This window comes from Eulemur rufifrons, chromosome 30, assembly GCF_041146395.1.
Source record: "Eulemur rufifrons isolate Redbay chromosome 30, OSU_ERuf_1, whole genome shotgun sequence".
Taxonomy (NCBI): domain Eukaryota; kingdom Metazoa; phylum Chordata; class Mammalia; order Primates; family Lemuridae; genus Eulemur; species Eulemur rufifrons.
The window spans coordinates 21,072,687-21,093,602 of NC_091012.1; the positions used below are offsets into that span (position 1 = coordinate 21,072,687).

The 20,916-nt window shown below is 48.4% G+C and overlaps 1 protein-coding gene across 1 annotated transcript; it reads right to left on the minus strand.

Annotated features, from left to right (window-relative positions):
* Positions 1 to 2,151: 2,151 nt before the first annotated feature.
* Positions 2,152 to 15,657, minus strand: ZNF275 (zinc finger protein 275). Its single transcript, XM_069463550.1, has 6 exons — positions 15,551 to 15,657; positions 13,321 to 13,397; positions 5,428 to 5,519; positions 4,857 to 4,965; positions 4,093 to 4,194; positions 2,152 to 3,719 (listed from the first exon to the last, which is right to left on the minus strand). Exons 2-6 carry the CDS (start codon positions 13,349 to 13,351, stop codon positions 2,563 to 2,565), a joined length of 1,491 nt encoding a protein of 496 aa, XP_069319651.1. The 5' UTR covers positions 13,352 to 13,397; positions 15,551 to 15,657; the 3' UTR covers positions 2,152 to 2,562.
* Between the last annotated feature and the right edge of the window lie 5,259 nt (positions 15,658 to 20,916).

Sequence of the window (20,916 nt, forward strand, 5' to 3'; positions counted from 1 at the left end):
CTCTGGGCCCCTACAGACCCCCCCCTGCACAGGTGCTGGGAAATCACAACACAGCCCTGGTGTGGCCAGCTTCTATCTGTAGCCTCTGTAGGCCACTGGAGGGACCGGGTTCCTTGCCAGCCCTTGCAGCTGTTCCTCCTGGGGAAGGATGCTGGAAATGACAGCCTAGCCTTGGGATGACCAGCTCCTATTGTATGCCAGAGGCTGTCAGAAGGGCTTCGCTGCCCTCCAAACCTTAGCTTTAGTGCCCCTCCTGGGCACGGCTGCTGCAAGTCAAAGCCCAGGCCTGGTAGGACCAGCTTCTATCAGCATGACGCATAGGCCACCAGAGGGGCGTGGCTCCTCTCTGAGCCTCTGCTCTGTTGCCCCTCTTAAGTGTGGCTGCAGGAAGTGACTCCAGAACACGTGGGTGAATTGCCCCCTAGTTGCCCAAAGCAGAAGCCACCAAATGGATCTCTTTCTAGTTGTAGTCACTGGCTGGGAGGAGGATGTGGTCCACGTGACATAAGTCAGGTGTGTCTTCTGTGTCCAAGATGTCTCTTGGGTGGATTTGCTGTTCAGTCACTGAATCCACACTGGGCATTGCCAAGGCTCCCGGGAGCTTGAAGGATGGCCAGGCTGCTGCCAGACCAAGTTTGGACCACCCCACCGAGCTAGGTGAGGCCAAGCCCTGCTGCTGGCCGCTGAGGCTATACTGATGGACAGTCAGAGTGCTCTGGCCAATCTGTGATGGAAGCGTCTCCGGCGTGCCTGGGCGGCCAGTTTGGATAGTCAAGTGCTGCCCACAGATTACACGGAGTCTGCATCTTGGATGAGGGAAGAGCCTGCCTCTCCGGCCCATTCCCATCCGGCCTGCCCATCTGGTGCATCCACCTTCCGATGGGCAGGGGTCTCAACTTTTCATTTGTACATAAAATTCTAGAAGAAAATGTCATATCTAACTACGGAAGCGATGAAAATTAAGACTTAGTGGATAAAAATGAATGCTTGGATATGTAAAAATTAAAAACTTGTACAACAAAAATGTAATAAAACTGCTACAAAGAGCAAAGCAATAAAATTGGAAAAGAGAACATCACAATCGATATAGAAAGAACTGCTATATAAAGTCAATATATCCAAAGGTAACTTGATAACTAGTCAAAGGAGATGCACTTGCAATCTGCATGCAAGAAAATGGAGACAGTATTAAAGTCACCACATGAGAGAAAAGAGGATGAGACTAGCAGTCAGGAGGCCTGGTTCTAACGAGCCATAGAATGACAGCAATGACTGTGACAATGACAGCAGATGGCCTTCGCTGACTGTGTGTACCTCCATGCTCTGCAGGCACGATGCAGTCCTCATGATCGCCTTAGGAGGTAGGTACTGTAACCGCCCCATTTTATAGAGCTGGAAACGGTGGGTCGGAGAAGTGCCATCTAGGCCTGATTTGAGAGGCTCTTGTTTCCAAAAAGGAGTCACCTTATACTCGAGTCCTTGAGACTTCTCTCTTATCAGGGGGGTGGTCTCAACTACTTTATCTAGAACAAAATGGTGCTGCTTGAGGAGAAGACCCATTAGTCCAAGGCAACCGCAATTGATGCTAGTTTTGGATATGTATAGGGGTCACCAGATTGAACTGGTTTAAGAAAAAGGACACAAGACATTAAGCCAAGATTCAGTAATTATTACTAGGAGTATGACCTCACAATAACATTTCTTAAAAAGCCTTTGAAAGGTCATTTGAAAAAGAACTACCTCAAGTGATTATGTTGTAGAGTTACAGGGCAAGTTAAAAATTGTCCCTAATGTTATGCACATATGTCTTTATGGCTTAGGAGAAAATCTGTAGTGAGAGCCTCATGCAGGGATTGTCACGGCGCTACTGTGCACAGCTTGGATGGAAGTCACTGGATGTGCTTTGATACTGTCTGATGACTCAATGGTCTCCCATGCTGGTGAAGACGGTGAGGTCAAAAATGCACGTGAGGAGTTAGAATAAAATGATTTCATGAAACAGTGTGGCAAAAAGGAGTATTTTCTAAATTAATATATTATTCTATATGATACGTGATTTATAATATGTATGTATGACTAAATTAATAAATTAAATATTATAAGACATTTGAGTGTTCTATTTGCATCCCTAAAAATTTATAAATTCAAGTAGGCCAAAATACTTTGGGGCAATCTTCTCTCGGGGAAAGCTGGGATCACATTATATTGACGCCATCGTTGTTTCCCTGGGGGCGGGGGAGCTTGGGTAGATGAACTTCAAGCCCCTCCCCACCTCCACATCCGGCTTTCTCTTCTCTCCATCTGGGATTCGAGGCGTGCGGATTTCAATACCCTGATGGTACTTTCTGCCAGTTAAAACTAGCCAAACTAAGTTAAAATGGAAAAAGCTACTCTCGATGGCCTCAATGGGAAACATGTACACTTAGAAATTGCTGGTGGCAGTATAAATTGGTCTCAATCTTTCGGACGACAAAATATATAAGTGCTACAAAACTGTTCATCTCCTTTGACTGTGCCATGCCCTCCGGGGGGCCCCCCCGGCTGGCCGCGGGCCGGGCTCCGCTACTCGAGGTGGCTCGGCTGGTGCTTCTGCAGCGCCGAGCGCCTCTTGAAGACTCGGCCGCACTCGCCGCACTCGCAGCGCCAGGCCCCGCTGTGGATGCGCCGGTGGCGGCTCAGGCCCGAGCTCCTGCGGAAGGCCTTGCCGCACTTGTCGCACGCGTAGGGCTTCAGTCCGCTGTGGATGCGCCGGTGCTTGATGAGGTCGGAGGGCCCGCGGAAGGCCTTGCCACACTCGCCGCACGCGTAGGGCCGCTCGCCGCTGTGGATGCGCGCGTGCTCCAGCAGGCTGGAGCTCTGGCGGAACGCCTTGCCGCACTGGCCGCACGCGTACGGCTTTTCGCCCGTGTGGATGCGCCGGTGCTTGGTGAGCTCCGAGCTCCGCCGGAACAGCTTGCCGCAGTGCGGACACCCGTACGGCTTGGCCCCGCTGTGGATGCGCTGGTGCTCGGCCAGCCCGTTGACCCCTCGGAAGGACTTGCCGCAGTCGTCGCAGTCGAAGGGCAGGTGGCCGGTGTGCATCCGCTGGTGCTTGAGCAGTTCCTGGCGATCCAGGAAATCCCTGCCGCACACCTTGCAGGCAAAAGGCTTTTCCGCAGTGTGAAGCTTCTGATGGCGGAAGAGGTGGGTGTTGACTTTGAAGGACCGGCCGCACTCGTCGCAGACGAAGGGCTTCTCGCGGCTGTGCACCCTCAGGTGCTGACTAAGGCCCGCGTTCTTCTTAAACCGCTTCCCGCACTCCTTGCACTCGAAGGGCTTCGCCTCCCTCTCCATTTGCTCCCTCTTCTCCCCTGCATCTTCCAGGGCCCAACTGGGGCCAGGCCGGGGCTCTGCGGCCACGTGGCTTTTCCTGTGCTCATTAAACTCCGACACCCCCGCGAAGACCCTCCCGCAATCGCCGCATTCCCAGACCTTTTTCTCGCTGTGGACCCTCTGGTGCTGAACGAGGAGGACTTTAAGCCGAAAGGCGTCCCCACACTCTTTACATGCAAAATGATGTTCTATAGGCACATTCTGTGGGCTCCCTCCCTTCCCCTCAGAATCCCCATTCTGTTTGACCTCAGGGCTGGGGTCACCGGCCCTTGGGGAGCTTGTGGACGCCATCTCCTGTGGCTGGGTGTCTTCCCCCATCATCTGCTGCTGGGTCAACGAGGTGCTTTCTGAAACGACAAACACAAGACACCGCAGTCTGCACAGGAGGAAGGAAGGAGGTTAATCTCCTCTGTCCAGAATCCTCTTCCTCCTGACATAGCAGCTGAGCACCGGGCCTGAGCCGGAAGCGACCGGAAGGACGGCAGAGGGGCCTGACTCCTGGACATGCCCCACCAAAGCGGTCCTGAGGAGGCCTCCCCACCCGGCATGGGCCTCCCAACCCTAACCCGAATTCCCCCAAAGCTCAGCTGGCTCTCTCGATTCTAACCTCAACCTCAAGAGCTCAGCTGGACCCCCCCCAACCCTAACCCAAACCCCACAGCGGCTCCATCATGGCCCCCCCCGTTTCCTCACATTTCTTTAGGTTTCTTCCTCACTCACCAGAGCACTTAGCTGGGTCTGTGTGGATGGATGGGTCTGATAGCAATAGCACTTGTCCTTGTGCCAGGTGAGAGACCAAGGCAGGATTCAAAACAGGAGCTCCTGCCCATGGAGAAGGCATGGGTGACAGGGACAGCCAGAGATGATATGAGAATGGTGCAGGAACAGGGGAACCCCTTTCAGTCCTCAAAGACGAGGCTAGCTGTGACCTCCGACAGGCATTCCTTCAGTCCAAATGCGCTTCCCCAGGGCTGCTCCTTCCAGGACCGGAGGAAGCCAGGCTCTGGGCCCACCCGGGGAGCTGGCCCCTGCCCCGCCTCCTCCTTGTGCACCCCTCGGCACCCCCACATCAGATTTCTTGCTCTTCCCAGACCCACAGACTTCCACGATTCCCAAAAGTTCCTCCTAAAAAATCCTCCTCACCCCACACATGTAGACCCTGAGGGGTGAACAGGAGGAGCATGAGCCTGTCAGCCTCTCTCAAAAGAAACTAAGTCCAATGGCCATGCAATTTGTATGATTCGTGGGTTAAAAAGAGTATTCTACATTGGAGTGGCAAGTTTGTTACAATGTCTTTCCCAATAAAAGACCAAAGGTGGTTCTTTCTGTGCCACTCTGAGATGTCAGGTGTGGCAGACCCTTTGTATTTCCCCACACCCCAGGGACAAGGTGAGCTTGTATGGTGCTAGTCATGTCCCCCCGCCCCCCGCCGCCCCCAACTCCCAGTAGATGGCTAATGTGGGGAAGGGCTGAGGCATCCTTACCCACGGAGGTCACGTTCCCATAATATGCCAGCGCCCTCTGCTCAGGGTCCAGCCTCAGCCACTGCCTTTTGGTGAGGTAGCACGCCACATCATCAAATGTCACCAAATCCTGAAAGAATTCCCAGGGATAATCAGTCTTTCCACCCATTCTAGAATGAGACAGGGGCAAGTGCCAGTGACGCCAGGGACGAGAGGTAAGGACCTGGAGCAGGTGCGTGTTGCTAACAAGGATATCTGACCACAAGCCCCAACAAGTCCTGAGAAGAGAACCTGAGCAAGTGCCAGGAGACCTGGGCTACGGCCCTGGCCTCCCACAGTCTTCTGAAGGGACCTCAGTTCAGTCACTTTCCTGGAATGGAAACTCAGCTCCCCCACCTGGACGATGGGAACGCCAAGCCCAGTGGGCTTCCATTCCTTGGCAGCCTCCAGAAGAGAAGCAGAGGGAGGGCAGGAAGGCGGTGGCTGGGGTCACACTCTGCCGTGAGTCATGCTGGGGCAGGAGGCAGAGGCCGAGGCCAGAATCAGGGAGCAGTGGCGGAATCCCAAGCAGGGCAGGGGACGCGCAGCTCACCTGGGCCTCCGGCGTCTCAAGAGGGACTGCCAGGACCTGGTTTCCTGGGGCTCCGTCCTGGGGAAGGGCAAGACCCTGGGGAGCAGGTGAAGCTAAGGAAAGTGAAAAAAGCCATGAGTGACAATAGTCCTGTCTCCGGGTCCCCTGGGATGAGACTGGCAACTTCCTTTTCCCTGGTTTCGGGTCTTGTGGAGGCTTCTCTCACGTGCGGGCCGAGCACTGGCACACCTGAGAAAGCGCACCTCGTGCAGGGCAAGGGCCAGCAAAGAAGTCACGCAGCAGGCCAGAGGGAGCCACGACAAGGCCGGTGGGCGCCAGGCCAGGCACAGCGGGAGCGGACAGACAGACAGAGGGGCAAAGGCAGGGAGACTGGCTCTCAGAGACAGGCCGCCACGGGCCTCCTGACAGCAAGCCTCGAACAGTCCATGCTCACACCCGAAGGATTGTCAGAAGAAATAACTAGCAAGACATCCTTTCTGACTTCGTAGAGGCAACAACAAACTGGATCAGGCCACTGGAGGGGGGAGAGGCAGTGAGGAGCCGGAGCCGGGGCTTCCTGACCAGCGGCGAGGCCCTCAAAAGCCACACCCCACTGCAATAATTCCCCCGGCGAAAGCGAGACAGCTGCAGGTGAGACCATTTCTCCAACACACTCGACAAAATGAAAAGCTGAACAAAACAGCTGGAAAAATCAGCCTCAAAGGTAAGACCCTCAAACGCTAAATTGCTAAATAAAAGATCTGAACGATTTGTACAAGTTACCTTTCTCTTCCAAATTGCAAAACGTGTAAAATATCATAAGATTCTACCGCGGACATCTGCACCATAGGCTCCCACTTCAGTGACTTCAAAGTGACAGTCACAGCTCCTGTTCTGGTGTCAATTCAATTCAACTCATAATTAAATGAAAAGGAAGCCTTTTTATACTCACTCAAGGAGAAAGACTTTTCCATAAAATTAAAGATGTTATGTTAAGAAGGACCGATGGAAACGTCCACTTGTGGCTGTGATGGAGTAACCAGGACCGGTTTCACGGCCTGTCATAAACAAGTAGAAGACTGGAGACAATAGAAGCGAAACAATGAGCTTTCAGACCTCGGGCAGCAGGAAGCACAGGATCACGATCCCGGGAGAAGGGAAGCAACTGAGGTGAGCCCGATCACCACCCCAGCTCTCTGCCCGGAGGCAATTTCCAGATCGTCAGCGTAGGGAGGGGGGCCGACAGCGCTTAGAGACCTCGCCAAGCTGAGAGGACACAGACCAGCATTGAGAGTGGCTGAGGCAGCTGGAAGTTGCAGAGCGGAGTTCCAGAAAGGAGTGAGTGATGCAGAAAAACAAGATTCAAAAGTCTGCATAAGGCTCCCCTGGAGTGTTTCCTGACTGCCAAGCCACGCATGCACTGAGTGAAGCTCCAAAAGCCCGGGAAAAGAATGACCAGGAAGCTGTAAGCAGAACAATTCCCGGGACACACAAAGGTAGGGAGATGTCAAAGGTCTGACCAACCGGCATAGAGTGTCCTCTGTGGGCATCTGTGACATTCAGTAGAGAATCCAGAGGGGTCACGCCTTAGTAGTAAGGCTGACCTATCCATATAGCCAAAGCTACAGAAGACCTGCCTTTAAAAGGCTTAAAACTAGGCCTCAAAAGGATCAAACTGATCCACAGATAACTACCTCCCCAAATCCAGACACTCAACAACATAATCTTCATGTCCAGTATTCAACCAAAATTACCGAGATGCCAAGAGGCACAAATATGTGACCCATGGCAAGGGTGACAGGACTCAACAAGCAGGGATAACAGCTAGTTTAACTATGTACAAGTATTGAAAGAAAAACAGGAATATAGTGAGAGAAATACAAGATACGAAAAGAACCAAATGTAACTTTTGGAGGTGAAAACTATAATATTTAAGATGAAAATTTCACTGGATATTAATACCATAGTAGGCACAGCAAAAAAAAAAAAAAAAAATTAGAGAACTTGAAGACATAGCAATAGAAACTATCTCAAATGAAGCTCAGAGAGGACAAAAGTTTTTAAAAACAAACAGGGTGTCAGTGGCCTGGGGATATGAAGTGGTCAAACACCCACGTAACTAGAATCTGAGAAGGTGAAGAAAATGGGGAGGGGATACAAAACACAGTTTAAGAAATAATGGCTTGAACATTTTCCAAATTTGATGAAAACTGTAAATTCATAGATCCAAGAAGCCCAGCCAACCCCTAGCAAGATTTAAAAAGACACATCATAATCAAATTTCTGAAAACCAGTGATAAAGAGAAAATCCTAAAGTAGCAAGAGGAAAGAAACTGCCTTTTGTTCCTCTGGCTACTTTACAAAGATGAGAATGAAGAAGGAACAAAGGAACAAAGAGTAATTGTTGTCTTCTTATCAGAAAACGGACAAGCCAGAAAACAACTGAATGATATTTTTAAGGTGCTAAAAGAAAAAGAAAAAAAAACCTGTTAACCTAGATTTCTATACTCAAGGAAAATATTTTTCAAAAATGAAGGGAAAATAAAAGTGTTTTCAGACAAAAGCTTGGAGAATTCATCAGCAGCAGGTCTGTACTGTAAGAAATAATCGAAGGAAGTTTTTCAGGTGGAAGGCAAATGATACCAGGTGGAAACCTGGATCTACACAAAGGCAAGAAGAGCACCAGGAACATGAAAATGGAGGGAAAGAGAAAATACTTTACCCCCCCCCCCCCGTCGTTATACTTGATCTTAGCCAAAAGGCCGAGAAGTGATTCCTCTCATTTTTATATCTTTAAAAAATAACTGGCCGTTTAAAGCAAAAGTAACAACAAGGTAGTGTGTTGGTTTATAACACACGTGGAGTAAAACATGACTGTGTGTCGTGGCAAGCACTCTAAGACTCTACTCTAAGATGCGTGCTACTAGGCCAACAGTAGAGATAAAATACATACTAAAAATAATCCAAAAGAAGAAGGGTGAAGAAAAAGAGGAAAAAGAGCAGATGGGCAAACAGAAACAAACACCAAGATTGCCGAACTAAACCATCAGAGGGCAGAGGGTGAAAAAACAGGCTCAACTATACGCTATCAAGAAACTCTAAATATAAAACCTTTAAATATTAATATAGAGACACAGATAGGTTGAAAGGAAAGGATGGAAAACAATATATTAATATAATAACCGACAGGAAGAGTCTAAATAATCCCAGTGTCATGAGCAAAAGGAGGGAGAGGATAAATGCAAATGGTGGCTCAGCGCTCCGAAGACCCCACTGCAGAGTCCGGACACTCAGAGCAGGAGGAAAGCCCATAGGTGGCCAACAGAGGATGACGTGCAGCGGCTTACAAAAATGTGACCCTTCAGAGAAGACACAGGCAGGCATAACTCTTGATTGAAAACCCAAAGAGGGGAAGGGAAGGGGAGAAGATGGCTAAGCATATATTTGCAGTTTAGGAGAAGAAAGGAAAAAACTGAGAGTGACTTGGAGCTAGAATGAGCACACCTATACTTCAATGTGTGTGTGTGACCACATGGGGTTAAGGCCTAGAAAGGTCTGCTTCCTGTTTCTGTAATGTGGGAATTTTTAATAACCAACCTGAATTTCATTGGTATCAGAAAAGGGCAACAATTTTAAAAGATTTTGGTACACTTTGTTTTTCCTCCCTCTCATCCCATGACAGATTAGATTTTGGTAGACCTTGGATAAGGAAGATGCACGAGGACGAGGGCGGAGGTCAAGGAGACGGGCTGGGTCAGAAGAACAGTGCTTTCACGATTCCCACACGGGCAAAGGGCCGGCAGGACTCGTGGGCAGTCTATGAAGGGTGATGACCAGCAAGTCCAAAGGCAGGACCGTGGGGCTGTAACTTCCTCGGCTCCTCCCCCGAGCCGTCAGCACCTTGGGCGTGCGTGGGCAGAAGGCTTCATCTAGCCCCAAAGCCCAAGGACGCCCATTGCCGCCTTCAACACGCTGCAGGCACACGTGCTTCCCCAGTGGGAGTTAATCCCCAGGTGCTCAGCAGCCAAGCCTCTCTGTGTCCCACTGTCACCTGTGCAGGGCCCTGCTGGCTTATTGGATTCTTCCTGGAATCCTGATGTCTGGTTTGGCTTTGGCTTCTCAAACAAAATGAAGTGGTCATGAATTGCTATTACAATTCATTTTTTAAAAAATTCATTTCCAATTGACACTGATGTTTGGTGGCCAAATGGAACGGGGGGGGGGGAGGGTGGACATTGTGTATATGCACCTTCTGAGAAAGATGACCTGTTATAGACCTCTTCTCACAGCCCTCAGGCCAGAGACCTAAGCTTTAACCCCTCTACAAGGCCCTGGCCCAGCCCCTCAATCCCATTCCCTGCCCCCGTCTCAGTGACATTCAGTCCTAGATAGGCCAAGGCTGTGGCCCTCAAGGCCTCCAAACCTGCCCTGAATACCATCCCGATGGCTTGTCGTAGGCAGCTCCTTCTAAGAACTCAGGCCTCAACTCCAATGTCACCTCCTCAGAACGTCTTCACTCTCCAGCCCCGTCACAGTCTACTCAAAACGCTCTCACTCACTAAAAGCTATCCTGCGACTGCTGTTTCTACCTGACTCTCCCCAGGAGAAATGTCAGCTCCAACAAGCCAGGGGCTTTCTCCCTCTTGGTCATCCCCAAACCCCAGTGTCTGCAGCAGCTCTGGGCACTGAGAGGGCACATGAGAAGTCGTGGGGGCGACTGAATGAATGTGCGCAGAGGAGGGTGTGTTAGAGGGAGTGAGCTTCCGCCTATGGAGCACTTGCCACACGTGTCTGGAGCCGAGCGTCCCCCTTCACGGAACTCCATTATCACAGGCTACGGTTATCACTGCCTGCATTTGACGGAGAAGGAAGCCGTGGCTCCAAGAGGCTAACTTGCTTAATGTCCAGCTCCCAAGATTTGAGACTTTTCCAACCACACCAGAGAAGAGAGAAATAACATGCAACTCTGTATCAGAAGGCAGACCGGCAGTGTCGGCTAAGCCTAGTGGTATATATGGGTGTTTGAGGGGCTGCCTTTAAATCACGCTATTAACATGCCCTCACTGCGTAATAGAGACACAGCATTCTCTCCCTCTCCCTCTCTCACACAGTTCTTCCAAGCCACCCACGTTTAATTGAGCAAATCCTCCTGAAGTATTCCATTTAATTGAGCAAATCCTACCGAAGTGTTTTTACTTAATTGGCATCATTAACTGTTGAAATCCCGGAGCCACAGCCCCCAAATGAGTTGTTAATTATCCTTTCCCGGGTAGCAAGAGGAGTGGCCTTTCCTGTACCTGATGGGCATAAGACCACCGGGGCTTAGGGACCCCATTTCTAGGCCGTGGGAGGAGAGGAGGTGAAAGAATGCTGCCCGGGCAGGAGCGGAGACAAGGGCAGAAGTTAACTGCCTAGTTGGGGGACATTCCAGCGATCTGGGAGCACAGCAAAGCAGACTCCCACCTTAAAGCCTGGGGGGCCTCCTCATAAAAAGCCACCCACGGCTGTAGAGGAAGATTGCAAAATGTCAGCCCAGGAGAAGGGACGTCAGGCTCCAATTCTTAGAACACCAGGTTGAGTTCTTTCCCTCCCTTTCTCAGTAGAACCCCTCAGGTGATGGGAAGCTAACCCCCCCAGTAAGAAGTACTGATCTCTTTGTTCCTCCACTGAATGGGCCACAGCTGCTGAGTTCAGGGATACTATCTATACATACCTTAAGGCGTAGTTGTGCTTAGTAACAAGCTAGGTGTTCCTGCTTCTATAGATAAAAGGGATCTTGTGACTTTTAGGAGAGAATGATCAAAGGATGTCAGCCCAACGGATAAGGGGAGTTTGCTATTCTAAGCCTGAGGCAATGTTCCTATCTCTCTCCTGAGTTCACGACTCAGTAAATGAGGAACTAGTAAAGTAGAAAGAAGTACATGGTCTCTTTTGTTCCCGTTTAGATTATATGCTTTACTGGTAACCCACAAGCTTTTCACGTGAAATCACTGTAATCTATAACATGAAAAGGAGAATAAAAATGGGTGCTGGACTTCAGTCAGTAGCACCTGGCTCACTGGAATGCTGGTGGTCCCCTGACCTCCCCACACCCTTTCACCTTACTTTTTGTGTCCGGGCCTTTGTCTCTCCCATCTCTTGCAGTGTACACTGCCCAGGGACCCAGTTATATTGGGGGTGTCATGAACCCCCAATATGTACCAGTTCACCTGGGGGACTTAGTGTGAGGCGCCTCAGCTCTCAGTGGCTGACTGATCACCATCTACAGTGATCAGATTAGAAGGTGATCATAAAAACGGAGGAAAAAAGCCGGCAGTGCTTTCACAAAAGGAAGCTAAATTCTGAGTAATTAACCAAGTGTATCAGGTGAAGAGCTTCAGGACCAGCACAGGAAGATCACTAAGGAAGATAATACACATGAATCCCTCCTGCAGTTAAAACTAAAATTATCATCAAGCCTAGAGGCCATCGGATTATTTAGGATCTATGTTGCACAACCGTTCCATTTTAAAATGGTGGAACTAATCAGGAAAAGAAGTTGGATGCTGTGACAGAAGGGACAAACGCAGGTGTCCATTGCCTGCCTAAAATGGATCTTGGGGAATCGAGGTCGGAGCAATTTCAAACAGAACATGAAAATCATTGTGATGAACCTGATGGACACACAGGGTAGTGGTGACCTTGAATGTAAGGCACAGCAGAAAAGCATGCCCCAAATCTCGTAGGGTGCACATTCTGCCTGCATACAACTGGGAAATAGAAGCTTGGAGAAATACTATGGGAAAACGAATCTTCAACTCTTAATGTAAATAGTACTATCCTCCTTCCTGAAATGAGATCTGAAGCTAGTCTAAAGACTATAAACTCCCAGAGAGCAAAGGCTCTGTCAAGGTCAAATGCGGATTCCACACTGAACCTAGCCAAGCACCATGTACACCGCAGCTGTTTAACAAACATCTGATGCTAGAATACGTGGAAAATAATGATGTCAATGTTAATCGAGTGCCTGGCAATTTGAAAAATTATGCGTTCTAAAACATGAGAGCTCACATGAATGAACAAATCTTCCTGTTATGTGCTTCAGATCACAATGTAAATTTTAACTGACTTATTTCAATCAAATGCATCGCATGGAATCAGAAACACTAAGAGGCCCAAAATAATCCTTTCACTTTGATCTGAAAGAAGAGAAATTAAGAGTTTAATTCAACAGAGACAAAAACCAACCCATGTCACAAAAAGTGGTGAATAATTGGGGGTCTTCGAGTTAACCTTTGAGGTTAGGACTCCTCTTCCCCACAAGGATCTGGTTACTAGTAAAGGTAGCCTCTGAGCCTAAAAGATCAGCATTCAACTGATTCTATCGCACAAATAGCCAAGCAATCTCCTCTGACAGGTTCCATCCTTCCCTGGGCCTTGGGGTTGGGAAGAGGCAGCAAAGCCACCCAGATAAGACCTATCTATATGGCAGGTTACCGAAACTTCCAAGGGCTGCTAAGTAACACCTGGACTCCCTCAAGTATCTAAATAAGAACCTGTAGAAGAACATCCTCAGGCCCTGAAGCATGAGTTTACCCGGAAGACAACAGGTGGCTTGTGGTGTTCACTTCCGTTCTGGGGCAGAGCTTATATGCCCTAAAGGTGGCATAAGAAACCCCACTCCTAAGGGATCTCCTTCAGATGAGTGCCTCAGCTGCCTCTCCCATCCAAATGATCACCTGCACTCCCAATTCTCCCTGACTTGAGCTGCTTGGATTGAGAGAATTGTCTCTGGGCAGACAGTTCAGCAACACTGACATAAAGGAAAATATAAGTCCTTCTGGAACCAAAATGATACTCCTCAATGTCCTGTATCCCCACCCATGGGGTCTCCGGTGGGGCCATCAGACATGGTGGGTAAACACTCAGACTTACCCAAAAGAGACACACAGGGATGGCTCATCATGTCTCAGAACGATTCTCAGAGACTAGCTCAGCAGGTAAGGTCCCACCTGTTGGATTGAAATAATTCAGGTGAACCAAAGCAGACTCATGTGCACCTTCCAGGAACCTGTCCTCCTGTGTGGTGAGTGCTCAGCTGAAGATCCCGATGCACCCCGGCCAGGTGGGAAGTGACTCCCAGCCAGCCACTGGGCCACGCTGACCTGGCCTCTGTGCTCCCCGTCGTGTCCAGCCAGGAGGTGGAAGCAAAGGCCCCACTTGGCCCAAGCCTGCACCGTGCAAACAGGCTGCTACTCAAAGTAGCAGAATCCTGAAGGGCCAAAAGAGAGGATGTCTCACCAGGAAAAAGTCTGTTTCTCTCGGGATATTTGTGTCTGTGTGTGTCTTTTTCTGTGTGTGTGGGTGGGAAGGCATCTGTTTCCTCTCTCACTTTGCTTGGGCACCTGTCTCTCTGTTTAGGTTTCCATCTTCTATCGCTCCTATAAAAAGCCAGAAGGTAGACCAGAAGGGGATTTCGTAGTTTGTTGTACTTAATTGAGGAAAGGTTTATGTTCCCATTTCCCCAAGAAGATGTATGGCATCTTACTAAAAATCAAAATAAATTGTAAGTATAGCTCTCTTCAGGTTACACTGCCTGGATAGAAAAGATTCTGAACTGGGGGTTGGGTGGGATGCTGTGCAAATCCCAAGGAGGCTGGTTAGGCAAGGGCTGGATCCTTGGGTTCGAAACCTGGTTTGGAGTTCACTGAGAACTTAAGTGGCAGAGTAGCAGGTCTTGGTGGGGCCAAAGAACCTGCATTTTTCATAAACACTCCAAGAGATTATGTATGACGAGGGGCTGCACTTCCTTAACACTGGGCCTGTCTAGAATCTGGAGGTTCCCTCATCTCTAGCTCTCATCAGACAGGATTCCTGCCCAGGAGCCTCCCAAAATGGGAGCCCACTCTCTCCGAGTCTGTGCTGATGGTCAGAAGAGAATGCACACTTTCTAAGAGCTTTTCCAAGGGGTCTTTCACAGACAGAAGGCTGAAAATCACTGCTCAATTTGATTCTAAATAGAGATTCAATAACATTTTGGGGGAATGTTCTGAACTGTGCCAGACACTGTGCAAACTGCTGCTTCTTAAAGGCCCATGGGGGGAGGGGAAGGACAGAGGAAGGGGTGAGGCAGCATTAGTACCTAGGGGAGGTGCTGTTACAGCAATCCCATGTGAAATCCTCTTGTAAAGGAAAAATGTTGGGATTGAGGTTGAAGAGGAAATGTTTCACTGACCAAGGAGACTGGAAGGGGCTGCCAGCCCAGCTAGGCCAAGGCTGGCTGGAGGGCATCAGTTGGAACAGGGTGGGTCCTCCGGGAAGAGGGCCAGGAATGGGGGGGATGTTTGAAAGGGACCACGGGCTTTGGGCAGCAGGCGAGTGGGGGGTGTGTGTGGAAAAAGGCATGTAATTAATCATCCAAATATAGACTGGAGGAGCCAGCAAAGGAGTTTAATGGCGGGGAGGCACTGGAGTGGGAAATGGTGGCCCCCAGGAGGGCAAGAGAAAAAGCCCTGTTTAGACAGAGGGCCCTGAACTGGCCTTCACGCAGCCAGGGCTGCCCCCTTCCCCTCTCTCACCACAGGTCTCAGGCTCTACGCTACCTACCTGCCCCCAACCTCCCCGCCAGGCTGAGGCTGGACCCCCTCAACCCGAAAGCAAAGGAGGAACACCCCCAGCAGGAATCAACCCCAGCCCACCCATCCTGGGCCCCAGACATCAGCTCCATCCTTCCCCCCAGACTGGGGAAAAGTCTTTTAACCATCCTTCCCCCATAACGCCCCCACCCCCTTGGCTTTCTTTGCGCTTGGGGCGGGGGTCCTCTCTCTCCGCTCCAGACCGGGTCCTAACCCCTAGCGTCCCCCAAAGAGCAGAGCAGGCCTCTGCATGTCCGTGATTCCCGCCCCTGACCGCCGCCCCCCGCCCGCCGCGGGAAGGCCTTCGGGCCTCGTCGTACCAGTCATCCGGGACCTGTTCCCCCTCTCTGGCTAGCTTCAAGGCCAAGCAGCTCGCCACAGACCCAGAGACGCCCACCCCCCATCGCACACTCTCCCGCGGCCCCGCACGCTCACTTCGGCCCGCACATCCTTGTGCCACCCTCGTGATCACTTCGGCCCGCACTCTCTCCCGCACCCCCCCGCAATCCTCCCGCGGCCCGCACGCTCACCCGGGCCCGGCGGCGGCTGACACGGCTGACACGCGGCCTCAGCAGAGCGGCGTTGGTGCGGCCCAGGCAGGCCCGGCGTGGCAGGAAGCGCCACGGAGCCGCCAGCGCCCGGCTGAGCCCAGCAGCCCCGGGGCGCGTTTCCGGAGTCGCGGGCTCTGCCGGGGGTACTGGGGGAGCGAGGCCCCGCCCCGGTCCCGGACCCGATTGGCCTGGGGAGGGGGCGGGGCAGAAAGGGGCGGGGTTAGGGGCGGGGCGGAACGGGGAGGTGTGTCTGGCCAGACCGCTGGGGAGCGGCGCGAACCGGCTGGGTGCTGCTTGGGTGGGGGGGGGGGGGGGAGTGGAATGAACGTGCGAAGGAAAGAGTGAACGAGCCAACAAATCAACCAACAGACTAAGGAGGGAACGAAGGAATGGAAAAGCCCCGTCCCCCTTGGGCGCCTTCAGGATGGCGGTGGGAGTGGAGGGTTGAGAACAGAGGGTGAAGACAGAAAAGCAAGCCCCTCACTGGAGGGGTCAAACTCCTCATAGAGCTACTAAAGACGCTGTGAATCCTGGCTGTGCCAGGTACTGAAAATATAGCTGTGTGCAAAATCGGGCCTCATCCCTGCCCTAAGGGGGCACACATTTTGTGCCCTAGAGCTCCTGTGAGTGTATGTGTGTGTTTTGTGGTGGAGAACGGAATCGACAAGTAAATACTTGCGTTAATTTCAAAATAACAGGTCGTGCTATGAAGGGAAAAAAGCAGGGTCCTTGGATCAGAGGTGCTACAAGCAGATGACGGCCAGTACTACCTGAATTTTTTTGTCGGTCAACAAAAATCTAGGAAGCTGCTGCTGTCCCCGCACTGTGCTAAGCCCTGGTGTTACGGGTCACCGCTTCCCTGAAGATTCTGGTTTAGTGAGGAAGCCAGTAATAAACAAAAATCAACATAAAACAACTAAGAATAGTGATGACAACTTTGAAGAACATCAATCAGGGTGATATTTGGGAGTGATGGGTGGGGGAGTCAGTGAGGCTAGGGCTGAGGGGAGAGTTGGAGGACAAGAAGGACTTGAAGGACTCAGCCATGTGAAGGTGAATGAAGACAGGAAGAGCCTGCACAGGCGAAAGGAGGTGCAAATGCCCTGTGACAGGAACAACTTTGGCATATTCTAGGCTCCAAAAGGAAAATGCAGCTGGAGTGCAGTGAGCAAGGGAGAAAAGAGAAGTGCTGGAGGGGTGAAGCCCAGCACTGAAATTGATTCTGAGGGTCGTGGTCTAACTTCCTGTCTTCATTTTTTATGAATAAGCATTTAATGCATTATTAGCAATAATGATCATGACCAACTTCTTAAATATTCTTGTAACAAATTTATCCCCTAGTTGAGAACTTTTTTCTTATTTTCTCTCTACATTGCATTATGAAAGTTTTGCAACATACAATTGAACAATTGAAAGAATAGCACCCACCCACCAATCTAATATTCTACAATTAGCATTATGCTGTACTTGCTTGATTGCATGGTTGTCCTTATGTTACTGATGCATTACAAAGTAAGTTGCAGACATCGGTATACCTCACCCCTAAACACATCAGCATGCATCCCATTAACTAGAGATAAATTATTTCTTTACTGTTTTTTTTTTTTTATTTTTTGAGGCAAAATTTACATGCAGTGAAATGCACAAATATGAAGTGCCCCATATAGTGAAGTTTGCCAAATGCATACATACTCCAAACCCCTATCAAAATACAGAATATTATCAACACCCCAGAAATTTCCCATTTGCCCCTTTCCAGTCAGTCTCCACCACAATCCTACACAGAGGCAACCACTACTATAATTTTTCTTACCATAGATTACTTTTGCCTGTTTGAGCAATTACTATTCCATATGAATGGAATCAGATAGTATGTACTATTTGGTGTCTGGATTCTGTCATTCAGCACGATGTTTTTGAGATTTATCTATGTTGTTGAATGTGTTATTGTTCCTTTCATTTTATTGCTGGGTAGTAAGTAGTCCATCAGAGTTGGTTTATTCATTCGCTAGAGTTATCATCTGGACTCTTTTCAGTTTAGACTATGGTAAATAGAGCGACTATGAATATTTGTGTGCACTTCTTTGTGTAGACATACGCTTTCATTTTTCTTGGGTAAATACCTAGGAGAAGAATAGCCACATCATAGGATAGTTGTATATTTTACAAGAAACCACCAGAATGTATTCCAAAGTGGTTGTGCAATTTACATTCCCACCAGAAATGTATGATAGTTCCTTTCCTTTTCCATCCCCATCAACATTTGGGACTGTCAGCCTTTATTTTTAGCCATTCAAGTGACTGTGAAGTGGTATCTCATTGTTATTTCAATTATCATCTTCCTGATAACTATTTATGTTGAGTATGTTTCTGTGTGCGAAGTAGCCATTTCTACGTCTTCTTCTGTAAAGTGTCTGTTCAAGTAGTTTGCCCGATTTTATGTGGTTGTTGGTCTTTTTATTATTTACTTGTAGGTGTTCTTTTTTTAAGAAACTAGATCTATTGAGGCATATTTGACATACAGTAAACTGTCAATTTGTTCTGTTTAAATTACAGAACTTGACAAGCTTTGACATGCACATACACATACACACACAGACTATGAAACAATCACCACAATCAAGACAATAAACTGCCCTCAGTGTTTCCTCAACTTTGGGTAATCCCTCTCTCCCCTGCTCTCCTGTCCCCAGGCAACCACTGATCTGCTTTCTTTCACTATAGGGTAGTTTGTATTTCCTACAGTTTTGTATAAGTGGAATGATATAATAAGTGTTTTTTTTTGTGTTTGGTTCTTTTCACTCAAAAAAATTATTTGGCGATTGTGTTGCCAATGTGATAGTATGAAGAAGCGGTACCTTTACGAGGTGATCGGGCCATGAAGGATAAAGCATGCCCAGAATGGTTTTTATGTTGACACATGTGCTTCTTCATTACCACAAATACAGCAGCATTTCAAAGTTCTCTACCAACATCATATTGGAAGTAATGTTATTTCTAGTAAATCCTTCTAGATATCTGCAGTAACTGCAATGTGATATGAAAATGTTTGTTTGTATTGGTGACAAAGTCACAGGTACTGCCAATACTATTGTGGTTTGTTGCCTGTGTTCATAATTGAAGGAAGTGCTCAATTTTAGTTAGTTGATTTCTCCCTGGTAACACCAAAAACCATGCCAGGCACATAGAAGGTGCTTAATAAATATCTCTTAAATGAATGAATACATCTATGTTACAATTTTGTAGTTAAGTGTTTAAAATTAGTTCTTTTGTCTTTCACATCCATTAAAACAATGAATTGATTATGAGGGCTACTATTTGATGATTGTTGGGTATGTGCCAGGCACTGTTTTATAAACATTATCTCATCTAATTCTTATAACAACCCTGAAGCAGGTACTATTATTGGTACTGCTTTATGGCCATGGAAACTGAACCAAACAGAGTCTAAGGAATCTGTTCAATGTCACACAGCTGGCATTAGAACTCAAATCTGTCTGAGTCCAGAGCTCATGTCCTTAAAGCATGAAGGTAAAACTTACTGTGGATGTCTTAGGCTTAGAGACTGGTCCTTAGTTCCAACAAATCCTTCTTTGGTCTCCTTCATGGACTAAGGCCCAGAACAACTCTGCTTCATCCTTATCTTCTTAGGCTACTTTTGGTGCCATCTGGGGGAGCTCAGCCACTCACCCAGCTTCAAACAATCACCCGAGAGCTAAATACCCGAGAGCTAAATACCATCGGGTCTGAATCTGCAGGACCAACCTCTTCTGCTCTCTGAATCCCAATGTCTGCCTGCGCCCTGGCCACATCTCCCTGACTTCTTCAAGCTCCTCTATGTCAATGCAAGGTTCATCTTCCCTTTGAGGACTCTCTGGGCCCTTTCCAGGCAGACCTGCCCACTTGATGTCCCCTCTGTACTTTGTACACATCCTATAACCACCACCCATTGTATTACCTGGTTTATTTACAAGCCTGCCTCTCCTTACCATTCTGGTAGCTCCTTAAGAACAGGGACTATTTCTAATTTGTCTCTAAATTCCTAGGACTTAGAATAACGTCCGAAACAGTAGGTGCACTGTAGATGCTTGTTGAATGGATGAATGTATAAATGAATGAATGAATTATATGCACCTGCTTAACACTTTGGCTAGTGTGTTTATTAGGATTTACACATAACTAAATGTGTGGTGTAGAAATGTAAATGTTAGGTGTAACATGTAAAATGTAAAAAGTAAAAGTGTAAAAATGTGAATGATTAAAAACATGACCCAAAGGAACAATAATGGATTTTTTAAATAGGAAATTTTATTAGAGAAAAAGAAATTATTGAAAAGAAACAGCTTTGAATTCTTGAACTGAAAAACACAATATCTAAAGTGAAAAATCCACTGGATGTTCTTAACAAGAGGTTGCTGATGACAGAAGAGTCGTGACCTTGAAGACAGAGCAATAGAAATGATCCATTCTGACAAACCAGGGGGAATAGCAGTAAAAAAGAACAGAGCCTCAGTGGCCTGTGGGACAATATAAAAAGGTCAAACATATATTTCACATGCAGGACAGGATCGAGAAAATGGGCAAGGAAAACTATATGAAGAAATAATGGCTGAAAAGCTCCAAAATTTGGGGAATTATATAATTTACAGAGTTAATGAAGCTCCGTGAACTGCAAGGAGGATAAACAGAAAGGAAAACAAGACGCAGGCACATGGCAGTCAAACTACTGAAAAGAAAGGATGATAAGAAAAATCTTAGGCCGGGCGCGGTGGCTCACGCCTGTAATCCTAGCACTCTGGGAGGCCGAGGCGGGTGGATCGCTCAAGGTCAGGAGTTTGAGACCAGCCTGAGCAAGAGGGAGACCCCGTCTCTACTAAAAATAGAAAGACATTATATGGACAACTAAAAATCTATATAGAAAAAATTAGCCGGGCATGGTGGTGCATGCCTGTAGTCCCAGCTACTCGGGAAGCTGAGACAGGAGGATCGTTTGAGCTCAGGAGTTTGAGGTTGCTGTGAGCTAGGCTGATGCCACGGCACTCACTCTAGCCCGGGCAACAGAGTGAGACTCTGTCTCAAAAAAAAAAAAAAAAAAAAGAAAAATCTTGACAGCAGTTGGAGCAAAGCGAAACACTACACATAGGAGCATGTTAACAAGAATTCCCACCGCATTCTCATCGGAAGCAATGTAAGGCAGGAGAGAGTGGAGCAATATCTTCAAAGTGCTGAAAGAAAAAGAGAAACAAACTTTCAATCCAGAACTCTATATCCAGGGAAAATATCCTTCAAGAATGAAGATGAAATAAGTGTATTTTGAGATACATGACAGCTAAGAGAATTCAACA